At 31.9% G+C, this 16,822-nt stretch overlaps 1 protein-coding gene across 1 annotated transcript in view; it reads left to right on the top strand.

Moving 5' to 3' along the window:
- The window catches only part of LOC145323940 (uncharacterized), a 46,205-nt gene that overhangs the window by 19,463 nt on the left and 9,920 nt on the right, over positions 1–16,822 (top strand). The window contains exons 17-32 of the mRNA XM_080166553.1: positions 178–271; positions 706–803; positions 2,137–2,190; positions 3,238–3,339; positions 4,353–4,419; positions 8,842–8,897; positions 9,944–10,065; positions 11,571–11,631; positions 12,112–12,156; positions 12,667–12,768; positions 13,210–13,308; positions 13,671–13,772; positions 14,894–14,977; positions 15,086–15,129; positions 15,268–15,343; positions 15,882–15,984. Coding sequence (XP_080022679.1) covers positions 178–271; positions 706–803; positions 2,137–2,190; positions 3,238–3,339; positions 4,353–4,419; positions 8,842–8,897; positions 9,944–10,065; positions 11,571–11,631; positions 12,112–12,156; positions 12,667–12,768; positions 13,210–13,308; positions 13,671–13,772; positions 14,894–14,977; positions 15,086–15,129; positions 15,268–15,343; positions 15,882–15,984 — 1,309 coding nt within the window. The remainder of the gene's footprint in view (positions 1–177; positions 272–705; positions 804–2,136; positions 2,191–3,237; positions 3,340–4,352; positions 4,420–8,841; positions 8,898–9,943; positions 10,066–11,570; positions 11,632–12,111; positions 12,157–12,666; positions 12,769–13,209; positions 13,309–13,670; positions 13,773–14,893; positions 14,978–15,085; positions 15,130–15,267; positions 15,344–15,881; positions 15,985–16,822) is intronic.

The following is a 16,822-nucleotide window of genomic DNA, read 5'->3' on the forward strand; positions in this document are numbered from 1 at the left end:
TATGAATAAGGTATAGCCAATAAGCCAAAAAAATCTAAAGTATTATTTGAGGGGCAGACAAAAAGATTGACAATTTTGCAAAGTGTTGCCCCCCAACTTAAGCTGAAAATCACTTATAGGCTTCGTGATTTTTTTCTGAATTAGTTTCGTTGTTGGTATAAGCTGTATATATTCTAGGTTTAAAGGGAAGCTGTCTTATTATCTGCCCAAGTCACTGAGACCACCAGGGCAACCCAAGAAGCCACCACCAGGAGCTATTGTTCTCAGAGATGTAAGTAACTTTTATTCTAATATCTTATTGTTTAAGACATCTTAATTTAAGCATATTTCTCTGTAAATCTGTTTCAATGTGTGCAATCAAGAAGTTTGTTATTAGTCAACCAAGAAACTTTACATTTATTAATGTAATCTTTGAGAAAAATGAGTTTGATGGACTTGAAAATATTTTCAATTTATTATTGTGTAATATTGAATTTAAATGACAGAAAAGTAGAAAAAACTCAAGTAATCTAAAAATATTGTTCCCCAACTCCTGAAAACCTCAAATGCCTAAATTGAAAAGCTTTCAACTTACAATTTTGTTTAGACGTACACCTTTATATTCTGCTTATTCAGTTATGTATCTCTATAAGTGTTTATATTGGTTTGTCCTACCGTTTCAGAACTTCATTTTTATGAATTTTGTCATCCCTGTTTTTTTCTAAGATAATTAGCCATGGAAGAATTGTGAATGGTGAAGAGATGCTGACTAGGTTTAGAAGAAGGATGCCCAGTGTTTTCAAACTTGAAGAAGACATCTCAAGGTAAAGGAGAAGTTTAATTAGGTAAAGGGTATTTTTCTTCAAAGTAGAATTTGGGAGGAAAAGGTATATTATGTAGAATTAGGAATAATATGTCAGAAGAAGGTAGATTTTGTTAGTTTAGTATAAGAATGCCTAGTGTTTTCAAACTTGAAGACACCTCAAGGTAAACTCTGGGAGGGAGGAGACATTGGGCTTTTATTACACTAGCCCCCAAAGGATTTAAATAGCAATTTCTTATTCGTTGTCTTAACAACTTTGTGGACTTATATTGAATTTTGTTTGGTTTGTTCAATAAGTTGAGTTTACCAACATTTCAAGCAATAATTGTAATCTACAGAAGGGTAATTTTGTGTATCATCATTGGGGATGTACATTAATTTTTCAGCCATTGTGTTATATCTTTAAATCCCATAGTAGTTTCACTTTGCACTGATTTGAGGGGATGGTGGATTCATCATTTGTGTAAGATCTACCTGTAGATTATAATTTGAACGTTTAAATTGATATAAAATAAATCCTTTGGGATTTTGATTGCAATACACCTAAACTTTCAAAGAACTTCTTAAGCTATAACCAGTAATAACTTGATTTCAAAATGACCAGGTTACAAATTAAGGCTTCTTACAAAAACTATTGTTTTAAATATATTGTTTTAAAAAGCTATTGTTTTAATATATTGAAATTAGGTATATTCCATATTTTCAATACAACTTTTTCTTAAAATATTAACATTGTTTTGAGACTAATATTTTCTCTAAAAATAAATCATCTCTTGTTGTTGAAAAAAAAACTAAAACTAAAGAGCATGTCTATTCACGTAGAAAATTGCATTTTATGTAAAGTATAAAAATTGTATAAAATATTTACTTCCAAAACCTTTGTTTTGGTATATTATTAAAACCTTTTCAATAATTTTGTACATTTTATTTGGGATAAGTGCGACTCATTTATAAAAAAAAACTACATTTTTCTTTATTAGGTTTGTGTTCGTCTGTCCGCAATGGACAAGGGGAATGGGGCAATTGATAAGATTCCGTAAATATAGGGAGGGAGGGTACATTGAGCTGTTTATTAGACTAGTATTAAACATTTTATAACAACGTTTTATTATTTGTTGGCTTAACAAGTTTTGGGACTTTTATTGAATTTTTAACCAACAATTAAGGTCTATCTAAGGGTTAATTAGTATATTCCTTTAGATCTATCGATTAGAATGATAGTGAAGTGAGTAGTTGCAAGCTAACAAAACTGGTTTAAGTCTTACATTTTTTATTTTAATATCAACGGAAAGCTGTCTGTAATATGATGCGATTAATAACTATTAATCATTTAGGTTTAATCTGACACACGGAGAAGCTGTTGGCTCACTTTTGGAAATCATTCTAGGGTAAGACTTCAGTTTAAACAAGGATGTCAACATCCATAAGAAGCAAATCAAAAGAAAATATTACGGACAAGCAGATTAAGGAGCTTTTGTCAAAATCAAGAATATTGGAGTAAAAATCATATCTTTATATTTTTTTAATTTTTATTTTTTGAATAATAGCAGTCATTTACATACTGGATGCGTAGGGAAATATCATTTTGATACTATTATCCAAAAAAACTTTGAAAATCTGACCCAAAACAGCAAAGATATTGTGGTAATACGGCAGCATACGGACAGGCATTACACAGAGTTGCTACGCAGCGGCTTATCAAATCAAGCCATCAGCGCAAATCCTATTATCACCATTTAACCCCTGCCCGCTGAGACCCCACAGGCAGCGGTCAGATTGGACTGGCTAAGAGGGGGAGGGACGCGGTCAGTTTACAACCCCGCGCCCCAGGCACTATTCTACCGGGAGGTGGTTACCTCCCCCTTTACTGCAGCTTACCCCACAATGCCTACCGCCGCAGGGCTCCGCCCTTGTCTCCCCACACCCCCTTCAACCTAACCTATTGTTATCATCTATTTTTGTATATATAGTAATAACCCTATTGTAAATGTATTCAGTTTTAAATATATCTTTTAGTAGGAAATACTGCTATTCTTTATTGGTAGAATTCTTTAAGGCTAGGGGCTCGTTTGGGATTCGAACTCGCGACAGTAAGCTGAAACGCTTCAGCTTACCACAATATGAGAATATATAAATGTAAAAATTAAAAAAAAGCTACCTGTGAACCATAGACGTCCAGGGGGGGGGGTTATAGTGACGATTACCCCCCCCCCCCCCCAAAACGAATTTCTAATTTTTTTTCATTTTAACCCCCCCCCCTCCATTTAAAATTTACCCCTACCCTGGGGTATTTACCCCCTCCAAACAATTTTGGGGGGGTAAAATATTCAATTTTACCTTACTTTAGCCCAAAAGCTGTTAGATACTTACTGATAATAACTTTATTTGCTTGATACCTAATTTTTTATATGAATTGATATGTTTTACTTTATTAGGCAAGAGACTTTTGATTCCACGTTGTCCATTCTGGTATTCATTCACAACTATGTACATCCCAGAATTTTCTCTGATACTGTTCTTACTGTTATTGATGTCAGGTAAACCTTATAATGAAGTAACAGGATGTCTGTAATTTAAAATCGCAGCTGTAGAAATAATTTATATTAGAGCAGAGATATTAGGAATAACACTTTATTTCCAAATAAATGTAGGCAATAACGTAAGCAGTTTATAAATCAATCAAGGAATGAAAATTATTTTAACGAAAGTTTTGTTCATGGATTATCCTCTTCCATTTACTTTTTTCCCCCTCTTTTATTAATTTTGTTATAAAATCTTCAAATAGTTAAAGTAGTAGTATTCATTATTACTCTAGTCACACATGGAGGGAGGAGATATTTGCCTGTAAATTACACTAGTCACCATAGTCTTAAAAATAACGTCTTCTTATTAGTTGGCTTAAAAATCTTAGGCGACTCTTAATGCATTTTGATTTTTTGGTTCATTTAGTTGGATGTCCAAACGTTTCAAGCACTAATTTTAATTTACAGAAATGTATCATCATTGGGGATGATTGTTTATCACTTTAAAGGCCATTGTCTTATCACACATGTTTTTTCTCGGAAACAAAACCTAATTTGCCTGTGATTCATAAAAGATTAAAGTGGTTAAACAAACATATTAATTTTGGTTAGGACATTCATCTTTTTTAGTTCTCGGAATTTGATGTTGAATTTTACAATATTTTAACATTCTTGTAATCAAAAATAAAAAGAGAAAAAGATGAACTAAAAGCTAATCTAATCCAGGGAGGGAAGGGACGATGGGTTTTTTCTTACATTAGTCCCCAAAATTTTATAAAATAGTTTTCCTATTCGTTGGCTTAACAACTTTAGGGACTTCAGTGAATTTTGATTGGTTAATTTATTAAGTTGATTGTTCAAACGTTTAAACCACTAATTGTAATCTACAGAAGGAGTAATTTTGTGCATCATCATTGGGGATGTATGTCAATTTATTGTCTTATTCCTTTAGATCCCTGCATAAACCCTCTTTAATTATTGGCTACAATTATAAAAGTCTAATGTATTATTTTATATTTTCTTTTCAGGGAAGACGTTGGGTTTATCTTGCCATCCATGCAGACCATCAACCCATATGATTACTTTCAAATATTAAGGAAACACACTTCATAATATTTGGAACTTTTAGTTGACCTTTTTAAAAGCGAAACTTCTATAAGTTGGTTATGTACGTACGCCAGTCCGTTCTCAATGATTACTGTTAGTCCTCATCTTTAATTTTGGCGTGTTGGAATTGTTCTATAAATATAAAACTTTTCAGGGGGATTTCTGTAACAGTTAAATACTATTTAGAACCAGTTGATTATATTAATCTAGAGTCCTTTCTCTGTAATTAAAGAAGATAGCCCTGTAAAATCCCACTTTAGTTATGTACATTTTAAAAGTATAGAAAAGCCCTTCACTTCTTATGGATAAATTGCACTATTTTTTGATTTAAATAAGTCTGGTTCGATTTGCATGGTTCTAATATTACATAAAAAAAGGTATGTGATAGGCCAAAATTTAGGAAAAATTGCATGCCCTTAGTTTATTGATATTTCATCATCATAAATTTTCTTGCTAAGGTATCAAGTTATTGTTGAGAATTTTGAAAAAAAATTTAATGGTTGTCATTTTATTAAAGGTTGGTCAGAATTTTATCTAATTTAAAGAAAAAAATCATTTGAATTTTTAATAGAATTTCAAATTAATTTTGCTTTGTATTTATTTTTATCTATCGCAAATATAAGAAATATAAAAACAAATATTTTTGTTAAGCTCTTCACGTTTTCTGATTGAGATTTCCACAGAAGTTTAAATTTTGTTGAGATTTCATTTCAAAGAGTTTTACACAAATAGTTCGTGATGGAATTTTGCACGTGATTTAGAACAGGAACTAGAAATCTTGAAAATACAGTGTTTTTTTTATGAGAACTTTTTTGAAAGCAATGTTACCCCACTTATAGTTATCAGAATTTAATGATTAATGGCTTATTTACTTCGTTTTTTTAGGGAAATTATGAAACAACCAAAAAAAATTACAGTTTTTGTTGAAAAAGTACAGTAAAGTTGAAAATTAAAAACTTAGGTGACAACATCTAAAAATGGTTTTAGCGCATTTTTCTTATGTTCAAATATTCTACCTTTTGCAAGAATGGCTGCAAAACGCTTCAAAGTTGAGATATAGAGCTATAAATTTATACAGATACTATTGGGGACATGTACTAAAATAGGTCAAAGTTTGAAGGCCATATCTCAATCAGGGAGAAAGTACTGGTCCCCCAAAGTCGACTACTGAAAATCCAATTTTTTCTTGCAAAGGGTAGAAGATTTGAGCATAAGAAAAATGCGCTAAAACCATTTTTAGATGTTGTCACCTAAGTTTTTAATTTTCAACTTTACTGTACTTTTTCAACAAAAACTGTAATTTTTTTTGGTTGTTTCATAATTTCCCTTAAAAAACGAAGAAAATAAGCCATTAATCATTAAATTCTGATAACTATAAGTGGGGTAAAATTGCTTTCAAAAAAGTTCTCATAAAAAAAAACACACTGTAGATATTAGGATAAGCTTTACATATATTTTCCGTTAAACCTATATAAACTTTTTTTATTTTAGCAACGCTTTTGGTGGTATTAAATGGAAATAAAGATTTGCTTTTAAATAATGATTAGCTATTCGTAAACTAGTTTTTAAAAGCGAAGCTTTTCTATAATTAGGGTCGGTCCGTCCGTCCGTCCGTCCGTCCGTCCATCCGTACGTCCGTCCGTCCGTCCGTCCGTCCGTCACGGATAGCTTTTTTTGTTAATTTATACATGTTAGAATTGTCCTATCGATTTCAAATTTTGCATGGTAATTCCTTTAGTAGTTAGGTACGATTTAGAAAGCGTAGCAACTCTATAATCATTACCAAAATGTCCGTACGTCCATTTTCAACATGTTGATTTTTTACTTTTTAAAAGCGAAGCTTTTCTATAATTAGGGTCGGTCCGTCCGTACGTCCGTCCGTCCGTCCGTCCGAGATAGATAGCTTTTATTCGTTAATTTAGGCATGTTAGAATTGTCCTATCGATTTCAAACTTTGCATGATGATTCCTGTAGTAGTTGGGTACGATTTAGAAAGCGTAGCAACTCTATAATCATTACCAGAATATCCGTACGTCCATTTTAAACATGTTGATTTTTCTACTTTTTTAACAACAAATTTTCAAGGGTTTTAATTATCCGTTTGATCTGATTTTTGGTATATTGATTCCTGGGACAACAAAGAACAATATTATAAGCGAAGCAACTCTATAATCAAGTCCAAAAATGTAAGTATGTCCATAAACATTATCCTGTTTTTAAGCAGATTTTCAACAAATTTACCTACAATTTTGATTCGACATTTATACATTTATGTTCCGATTTTTCAGTTCAGACACTATACTAAGTGTTAATGTCCGTTTGTCCTACCGTTTCAGTGCTTCGCTTTTATGGATGTTGTCATCCTTGTTTAAATAGCTTTTTTCGTTAATTTAGGCATGTTAGAATTGTCCTATTGATTTCAAATTTTGCATGGTGATTCCTGTAATAGTTAGGTACGATTTAGAAAGCGTAGCAACTCTATAATCATTACCAGAATGTCCGTACGTCCATTTTAAACATGTTGATTTTTTTACATTTTTAACAACAAATTTGTATGTGACCTAATTATCCGATTGGTCTGATTTTTGGTATACTGATTCCTGGGACAACAAAGTACAATATTATAAGCGAAGCAACTCTATAATCAAGTCCTAAAAATGTAAGTATGTCCATAATTATTATCCTGTATCAAGCAGTTTTTCAACAACTTTACTTACAATTTTGCATTGACTCTTATACATTCGCATTCTGATTATTCAGTTCTGACATTATACAAGTGTTAATGTTCGTTTGTCCTACCGTTTCAGAGCTTCGCTTTTATGGATGTTGTCATCCTTGTTTTTGTATGTTTTATGTAGATTCTGTTATCCTTTTTCCCATGTCCAAGAAAACTGTAATAAGTACTCAATTTTGATTTTTTTTTGTTTATTGTAACATATTTTTTTTATTAATTTTTATAACCATAGAAGTGAGGAAGGTAGGAAAATAACCAAAAGACTAACTTAGACATTAAGATTGAATAGCTTAAAACCATCTATTGACAAATAAGAAGCTTAAAAAGTGGAGAACTTAAACGGTTCAGTAGTTCTCAAAATCTTAAGCTACAGACAAAAAAATGTTACTACTTTATGTAATAAAACATTTGGCTATTGCGCTTAAATTCATTTTGAATTAAATTATCTCCAATTTTTTTTAAATTTATATTTCATTTTACTGCAAAAACTTAAATATTTGTAACAAATGTGATTATAGTCGAGATTCATTTATTGTTTTCAGTTTTTGCAAATAACCATTAGCAATATTTTATACCTACGCGGTTCTTATTTACAAACTAGCGGTTACGCCCCTAGAGGCGTCTATGGACACTTGAGGTAGGGGGGGGGGGGTGGGGAGTTGAATTTGATAACTAAAATTTGTTACCTCAGATTTATGAAGAAAAAGTTTTTCTGAGGGAGGGGGTTCTTTTGGAATGTTGTGGTATCCTAGCTCTCCCAAAATAGTTATAAACTTTCCCAGGAGTTATGAGAAGATACCCTGGAAGGAGAACCACAGACCGACATCCTGTTATTTATAATAACAAACGTGATTTTTATAGTCAAGATTCATGTTTTGTTTTCAGTTTTTGCAGATAACCAATATCAATATTTTATGCCTACGCGGTTCTTATTTACAAACTAGCGGTTACGCCCCTAGAGGCGTCTATGGACACTTGAGGTGGGGGGAGTTGAATTTGATAACTCAAATTTTTTACCACAGATTTATGAAGAAAAAGTTTTTTTTTTTAGGGGGTGGGGGGGTTCTTTTGGAGTGTTGTGGTATCCTCTCCCAAAATAGTTGTAAACTCTCCAGGAATTATGAGAAGCTACCCTGTGAAGGAGAACCACAGACCGACATCCTGTTATTTATAATAACAAACGTGATTATAATAGTAAAGATTTATGTTTTGTTTTCTGTTTTTGCAAATAACCAATATCAATATTTTATGCCTACGAGGTTCTTATTTACACATTTCTTTCAATTTTTAATAATAAATACTTTTTGTTTATATAAGGTTATAGTTTTATAAATAAAAGCTTTTAATTACATCGAAATGTATTAGAAGATTTTAATAATAATTAAGAATTTATAATCTGGAAAATCTCTAAATTAAATTCTTAACAAATTATTATATGGTTAAACTGATCACTTTAGTTTTCAAATGTGTAATTTTAATTAGGTAATAAGTATAGATGTATAACCCAGACAACTACCTGGCTTAAGTGGTTGGGCCCTTATTTGTCTGCTAGCAATTTGCTTTCTGCTCTTTTGTAACGACTTGGCTGTGCTTATATTTCCAATGGTATTGGTTTTTATTCAAGACGTATTACTATTCTATTCTCTTACTTGAAATTTGAAATGATTGTGTTATGCAGATTTAAAAATCTGACAAAGTATGAAGACAAATACGGACTGGATAATCACAAAAGGTGAGCATTTTACTTTCAAAACTTTTAGAATAAAAAAATTGCCTAAAGTACAGTGAGTGACAGGACATTGGGCTGTCCCCAAAGTTTTATAATAGCGTTTCCTTATTCATTGGTTGGTTCCTTAAGTTGAGTTTCCAAACGTTTCAAACATTTGATTAAAATCTGCAAAAGGGCTAATTTTGTTTATCATCAATTGAGATGCCCAGCAATCTTTTGGCCTTTGTCTTATCCCTTTAGATCCCTGCTTAAATATATCTGATTTTTAACAGTTGCCCTAATCTGACACCTTTAGTTTACCTTGATTTTAATTCTTCAAGTTCAGGACCATACACTTTTTTGTTTGATTCACAAAGCCGGGGAGGAAGGGGAAATTGAGATGATTATTCCACTAGTCCCCAAAGTTTTTATATTACCATTTCTTATTTATTGGCGCAACAACTTTTTATTGAATTTTGATTGGGGGGTTCATAAAGTTGAGTGTCCAAAAGTTTCAACCACCATCTGCAATCTACAAATAGGGTAATTAGTGTATCATCATTGAGAAATACATCCATATAGCCACCATTGTCTTATCCCTTTAGATCCCTGTCCCAAATCAAAACATATTATCACGTTTATTTTTTTCCAAATTTTCTCGCACACCACATTGAATGATTTAGCTGAACAAGTAATATTGATGAAATATGACTTGATTTAAAATATTTTTCTCTCAAATGAATTTCATTTTGTAATCACACGTTTTATAGCAGTTAGCGAGATCTTAAACTATATCCAGATAGACAGAAATACATCTTTCTATTTTGTATCATAGATTATTTTTACTAGTTCATAATTTGATTTTTTTCTCGTATTCATTCGAAAATTATTCGAAAGTGGATTAGAATCAGTTCTCATCCATACAAAAAAAAACTATGCCTAACATAGTAGATAGTATGTACAGTTTTCTATGAATATAAAAAAGTACAATCATGAGATTAAAACAAGTACATTTAATATCTACGGAAAACTGTTTATAATACATTGCGAGAAATAACTATAACATTTAGATATAAACGCCAAACTCTTACCGGATTTGAAGCAGACTGGGACCTTGGCAATGGATTTCAAAATTCCGATTCTTTCCAGTTTAGAGGCAATGTTGGAGCTAATAACATGAACAGGGCAGCTGGTATGTATCCATTTCTTGTATTTCTTCATAGAGAAAAAAATAAAAGAGAGGAATCGAAGCAACTAGAAGACGAAAATAGGCAGTGGGCCTAGAGGCCTACTTAGCGCTGTTGCCGCGCTAAAATTTATTGCTATTCCACTGCTTTTCAAATGGGAGGATTAAAAATTATTTTAAAAAATATTTTTTTACTTTTTACTATTTCCATATTTAGGGCAAGAATATTAGATTAGATATTTTCGTTTTAATGTTTTAATTAAAAATTACATAGAATTTTTTTTTATTTAAAAAAATTTGTTCATGAAAGATGAATCCTTCTATTTCTAAAAAGGGGGAAATTTTTTTCATAATGAACATTCAGCTGATTCTGACCGCCCACGGCTGTTTGCTAAATATCGCTTTTCTTTTTATTCACTTATTCACATTATTATTTATAATTGACTTACAAAAAGCCCTGGGCGGTTTTTGATTTTCGTCTGCTTCTAAATTTAGGGATGGGGAAGTAGTATTTTACCATGAAAAAGGGGTGAGTATTCATCCTCTTATCCTTTTTCCTTATGTATTTCTTATTTATACGTTTTTTTTTTTCATAGAACAATCTTTGTATATTCAAGAGGGATAGTTGCACGAAGTGTATTTAAACATTTATTTAGTAAACAACATGTTTTTTCTTGTTTATTTGTTTAAACTACATTTAAATGACATACATTTGAAAGAATTTCAATTCTCTACTATGTAGTTTAAGAATATCAAGTCTTAAAAATCCTACTCTTGTGATATATGCACCTTTTACCTTTGGCTTTTTTCACAAAGACAATATGATGAGTTGATGCCCAAGAGTGTGTTAATTATTGTAATAAAAAATCTATAGGTATGTTTAATGGTTTAATATTTGTAATCATTTTCGGACATCATTACTTTTACCTACACAAATTAGACATTTTTGTACATAACTTAAAAACTGTTTAGTAAAAGTTCATTCGTTTTTCTTACATCCTTTATTTATAATCTTATACAAAAACATTTAAAGGTTCTATAGTCCCAGTACTCAAACTCATTAAAAGCACTTTGTTCAACCATTCCTTAAAACCAACATTATTTTAGATACAAATAGGAGCTTTAAGTGTTAAAGGTATTAGTAATTTATCGCATAGTATTATAATCAGCTTTTCTCGGATATAAAAATGTACAATTATGAGATCAAAGTCAGATTTAATAGACCCGAGATGCCGAAGGCAAGGGCTAACAAAACTGGTTTTAATCTTGTCATTGTACATTTTTATATTGAATGAATATATATTTTCGAATCTACATTTGATAAGATTACAATTTTATAAAAAATTATAATTTATATAACATGCAGACCATTAGAAAATTTGATAAAATATTATGTTACATGGTTTTTCAGTGTGGCTGAGTACCGGTTTTTATCCACTGGGTATTAATTGTTTTCAAAGCCATACTGGAAAATGTTTTAAATAACCTAAAATCTTATTAATTAATTCAAGGAAATCTTTTGCCTGGAAGAGGACAGGTATGGAGCATAAGTTGGAATGAAGGAGTATTTAGGTAATTACAATGTTTTATTTATTAAAATTGTTTGTTTAAATATAGTCTACTAGCACCTTCACTCTTAGTATCAATGGGCTAAGTATTTGAAGGGGCAGAGAGTGGCTTTAAAAAGCTTTAAATAACACTTAAACGTAAATCTGAAAATAAATTAGTCTAAAACAATCAGAGGACCTTTGTGAAGCTTACCTCAAATAGTCGACAGGAAACCATTACAGGTGTGCATTGTCACAAAGTTTAACAAGAACGAACACCTGTTTTTATGGTTTTGTTCTTGTATAGGATATTTTATTATTTTTTTAAAATGATTTGTTTCAAAAATTCAAAATAATTTTACTGTTTGCCAGGATTGCTGGCATCCTGTACTAACCAGGAAAAGTCAACATTTTAGATTACATTTTTTACACACAGAAACACATGAGAATTAAATAATCTTATATACTTTCAACAATCCATAATTACATATCATATTCATTTTAGAACATTGCCAATTGCAGATCCTGAAAGTTTACTGTGGTACTTCAGGTAGGCTTTTTAATGGTTAAAACTAACGTATTTTCATCTTTAATGTTTCTAGTTAAAAAGAATCGGGAATTGTCCCTTTCGTAATATCGATCCATAAGGGGTGATTCGTCATATTTTTAAAAAGGCTTTTTATAGGTTATTTTAGGATAGGTTATATTGGGTTAGGTGATTGCCCCACAGGGTTAGGTAATTGGCTCTGCAGGGCTAGAGCCCCCCCGCAGAGGATAGAAATAGGAGAATTCATTTGAATCTGGTGGATAGGTACCGGTTCTCATCCATACAAAAAAAACTATGTCTTAACATTGTATTATATCCAGCTTTCTATGAATATAAAAAATGTACAATCATAAAATAAAAACGGTTCTTTTTAGACCGTGCCTTCGGCACCTTGGGGCTAAAAAACTGGTTTTAATCTTAAAATTCTGTAGAGCTTTATAAAAAGATGCAATGAAAAACTTTGAAGATATTCATTTCTACTGTTTCCACTAAATTAAATTTTCCCTGATTAAGAGAGGACCCCTTGGTGAGTGCCCATCATTTGCATTGGCATTTAAAGATGAGTAACAGGCAGGTTCCAGTTTGGCATCCATCCAATGGCCTCAATTTTGACAGGTATTGTTTTTCAAAAAATTTGTTGAATCTGCAGATTAGGTAGTAGAAGATTTTAACAATTTACACTAATGCAAATGATATATTAGGATTTATTTCCAACATGCCTTTTTTTTGTGTTCATTCTACCAAATTTTTATTTTAAAAAACTTTAGAAACCTAGGATTTTAAGGCCACGTTTCTGGTTTGTGGGGTCTTGCTAAAACATATTTGAAAAAAAATAAAGTAGCTGGTTTCATTGTAGTAGATTTTGATTGGATTTTTAAAGTGAATTTTTAAGTTAGGTTAGGTGAATTTTCATGATTGCCCTATGGGTTAGAGCTTTCCTGATGGGGCTAGAAAAAGGAGAAAAGCTACTGTGAAAATAAGACCAAACCTGCTGCTTTTTTCCATGATCCATTTATTTCAGCCATTTTTTCACATTTAATTCTTTTTATAATTAAGGAGAGGAGAAATGTTTTATTTCATGCATAAGCAAATGCTGTGTAGATATAATGCTGATAGATTGGGCCTAGGACTAGAGCTCACAACTCCTTTCCTACCGTAAGTAAACTCTTATTACTTTACTTTTATTTATCTGGGATTTACAAATACAGCATGATTATTTTCTTAACACAATCAGTCTTAAAAAGTATACAAAAGAGAGGGTCATTTTTTACGTATTTTCCATAAAGTTATGTGTTATTGTTTAGTGGTTATTAAGTAAAACTGTTCTTAATGATGGCCATTTCATATAAATATACATTGATAAAAATTAAGAACAGTTAAAAAGCGCATTTGTCTAAACGCTAACACAAATTTATGGAAAATATGCAACAAAAAAAATGAGATTCTTTACTAACTTTATTTTACAGTTTACTTTCATATTTTACTGAATTGCTACACATTAATGACCTTGTATTTAGAAATGAGTGGTCCCAGCCAGTATATCCTGGATACGATTCCAAGTTGACAGATCCTAATGGTATAATCTATCCCCCTAGACCCCCAGGTGCCAGATTACCTGAGTAAGTATTATTCACTTACTATCAAAGATATGATTCCAAGTTGACTGATCCTAATGGTATAATCTATCCTCCCAGACCTCCTGGTGCCAGGTTACCTGAGTAAGTATCATTTACTTAATAGCTATCAGGGTTATGATTTCAAGTTGATAGATCATAATGGTATAATCTATCCTCTCAGACCCCTGGGTGCAAGATTACTCGAGTAAGTATTATTCGCTTACTATCAGGGTTATGATTCCAAGTTGACAGATCCTAATGTTATTATCTATCCACCCATGCCCCGGGTGCCAGGTTACCCAAGTAAGTATTATTCACTTATTAACTATCCTGGATATAATTCCAAGTTGACAGATCCCAATAATATTCTCTATCCCACTAATCCTCCGGGTGCCAGGTTACCTGAGTAAGTATTATTCACTTTATAACTATCAGGGTATAATTCCAAGTTGACAGATCCTAATGGTATTATCTAACCCCCCCCCCCCCAGGCCCCTGGCCTCGGTGCCAGATTACCTGAGTTAAGTATTATTCACTTAATAACTATCATGGATATGATTCCAAGTTGACATATCCTAATGGTATAATCTATCCCCCCTGGCCCCCGGGTGCCAGATTACCTGAGTAAGTAATGTTCACTTAGTAACTATCGAGGAGGATATTATTCTAAGTTGACTGATCCCAATGGTATAATCTATCCTCCCAGGTCAGGTTACCTGAGTAAGTATTATTCACTTAATGTCTATCAGGGATATGATTCTATTCCAAGTTGATAAATCCCAATGGTATAATCTATCCCCCCAGGCCCCCGGGTGCAAGGTTACCTGAGTAAGTATTATTCACTTAATATCTATCAGGGATATGATTCTATTCCAAGTTGATAAATCCCAATGGTATAATCTATCCCCCCAGGCCCCCAGGTGCCAGGTTACCCGAGTAAGTATTATTCACTTATTCACTTTCCTGGATATAATTCCAAGTTGACAGATCCCAATAGTATAAGATATACCACAGACTTATCTCTTTAGATCCCAGAACTAAAATACCCCCTTTGTTGAATCCCTTCCAAAATCAGATTTTTACCCTAAAATGAAAGAATACTAGTCAAATATATATTTTTTTAGCATAAGTGGAATGGTTATGGCCTATAATATGGTAAGACAAGGAATTAGAGAGGGAACTTTGAGAATGGTTTCTGGACCTCAAAGGTAATTCTTATAGATAACATTTTTGTCTTTATTCAACTATTTGTGATGAAATTAAAAATTACAAAAATATGAATATTTACATGATTTGAAATATTGTTTTCTAATTAGATTGGGCTATGCTCAAGGTGTTGACTATGGAATCTCTGCTTTAGGTATTGTTTCTTAAATCAATTTTGTTAAAAGTAACTTTTTAAAATCACATCCTTTTTTGGTCTCTAATTTTTGATATTACATTGAATAAATCATATAATTTTTGTTTTGAAGTAAAAATTTACATTTTCTTTAATTAGGTGATGCTCTTGAGGCCTTCATTCAGAGTCCAATCTTGGGTAATCTTCACAATGATGGTCATCAACAAATTGGATTGTAAGTTTAAATTCAATTTTATTTAAGTTTAAAGATAAGAAAAAAATATATAAAGAAACCTCTTCTCTTTTTAGAGAAGAGTTTATCCTTATATATCAATTTCACAGTATTTTTATCATCTATTATAAAATATCTAGGGGAGGTTTTCAACTACAATATTGGGATAGACTGAAAAAATTACCCCCTATTTTTTCTTAAAAACTAAAATTACAGTTAAGGGGCGATTTCTCCTAGATAGAGAGGGGACAATGGCCTGTTCATTACACTAGTCCCCAAAGTTTTATAGAAAAACGTTTTCTTTTTCGTTGGCTTCACAACTTTGGAGACTTAATTGTATGTTGATTGGTTGATTCATTAAGTTGTGTGTTCAAGCATTTCAACCACTAATTATAATCTAAAGAAGGGTTTATGTTGTGTATCAATTTATCAGCCATCGTCTTATCCCTTTAGATCCCTGGATTTCTCCACTCCCTTACCTCAAATGTCCCTAGAAACCTTTAGTTGACTAGGGCTGGTTTTAATTATTTCATGTTGATAGGATGCATGAAGCTTCAATGGGAAATGTTGGAAATACAGGACTTGGTGTGATGGGTCAACCTAACGGTGCTGTCAGGGATCCTCTCTTCTTCAGATGGCACAAGGTAATATTTAGAAGTTTTTTCTTTGAAAAACTTTTTTTGTTTTATCAGAACATTAAAGGAGAGGTAGTTTGTGTTAAAATTTCATAAAGGTGTGTGTTGTTCTAATATAGTACAATATATAGTACATATCCACCTTATACCCCATTAAGGCAACTGCCATGCCAAATTTTAGAGTTCTACTTCTATTTTAAAATTCTTAAAACTCAAACTTTCACTTTTACGGAATTTTAGCACAACCTACCTCCCCCTTTGTTAAGTAGTTAAGTGTTAGTAAGTGTTTTTAAGCACCTTCCAGCATTGAACCTGATTATTTTTTTGGTGGATACACTAGGTTTATGATGAATATAGTTATGTCGATTAAGAAATTTAGTTTTACCATTGTTTCATGTGAAAAAAAACTTTGAAATTATAAGCATTTTCTGATAGAGTATCATAAAATGTTTTATTGAGTTCTGACAGTCAAATTGTTTACAGTCGGCTGTAAAGTTATTTATTATCCCTATTTATCTAAACAAGCAGCTACGCCCCTAGAAGCCTCTAGGGGCATGTTTAATTGTTTCTTTTCAATATATTATTATTTAAAAATTCACCATTTAAAATATTTCTATATTTTTTATTTGCAAAAATGCAAAAAATGTCTGCAGACTGCAGGGCGGCGTTTTTTTTACTTTTGTCGATTTCTCTGGGGAGGGTGGTGGTACCTTCCCTTAAAATAGTTATAAACCTTCCCAGGACTTATGAGAAGCTACCCTGTTAAGGAGAACTAGATTGGTTCAGCTGTTAAGGAGAGCCATCGGTACAAACATAAAAACACATACTAACACATAGACATCCTGTT

The sequence above is a fragment of the Acartia tonsa genome, chromosome 7 (genome assembly GCF_053477335.1).
Source record: "Acartia tonsa isolate MP-2025a chromosome 7, ASM5347733v1, whole genome shotgun sequence".
NCBI lineage: Eukaryota > Metazoa > Arthropoda > Copepoda > Calanoida > Acartiidae > Acartia > Acartia tonsa.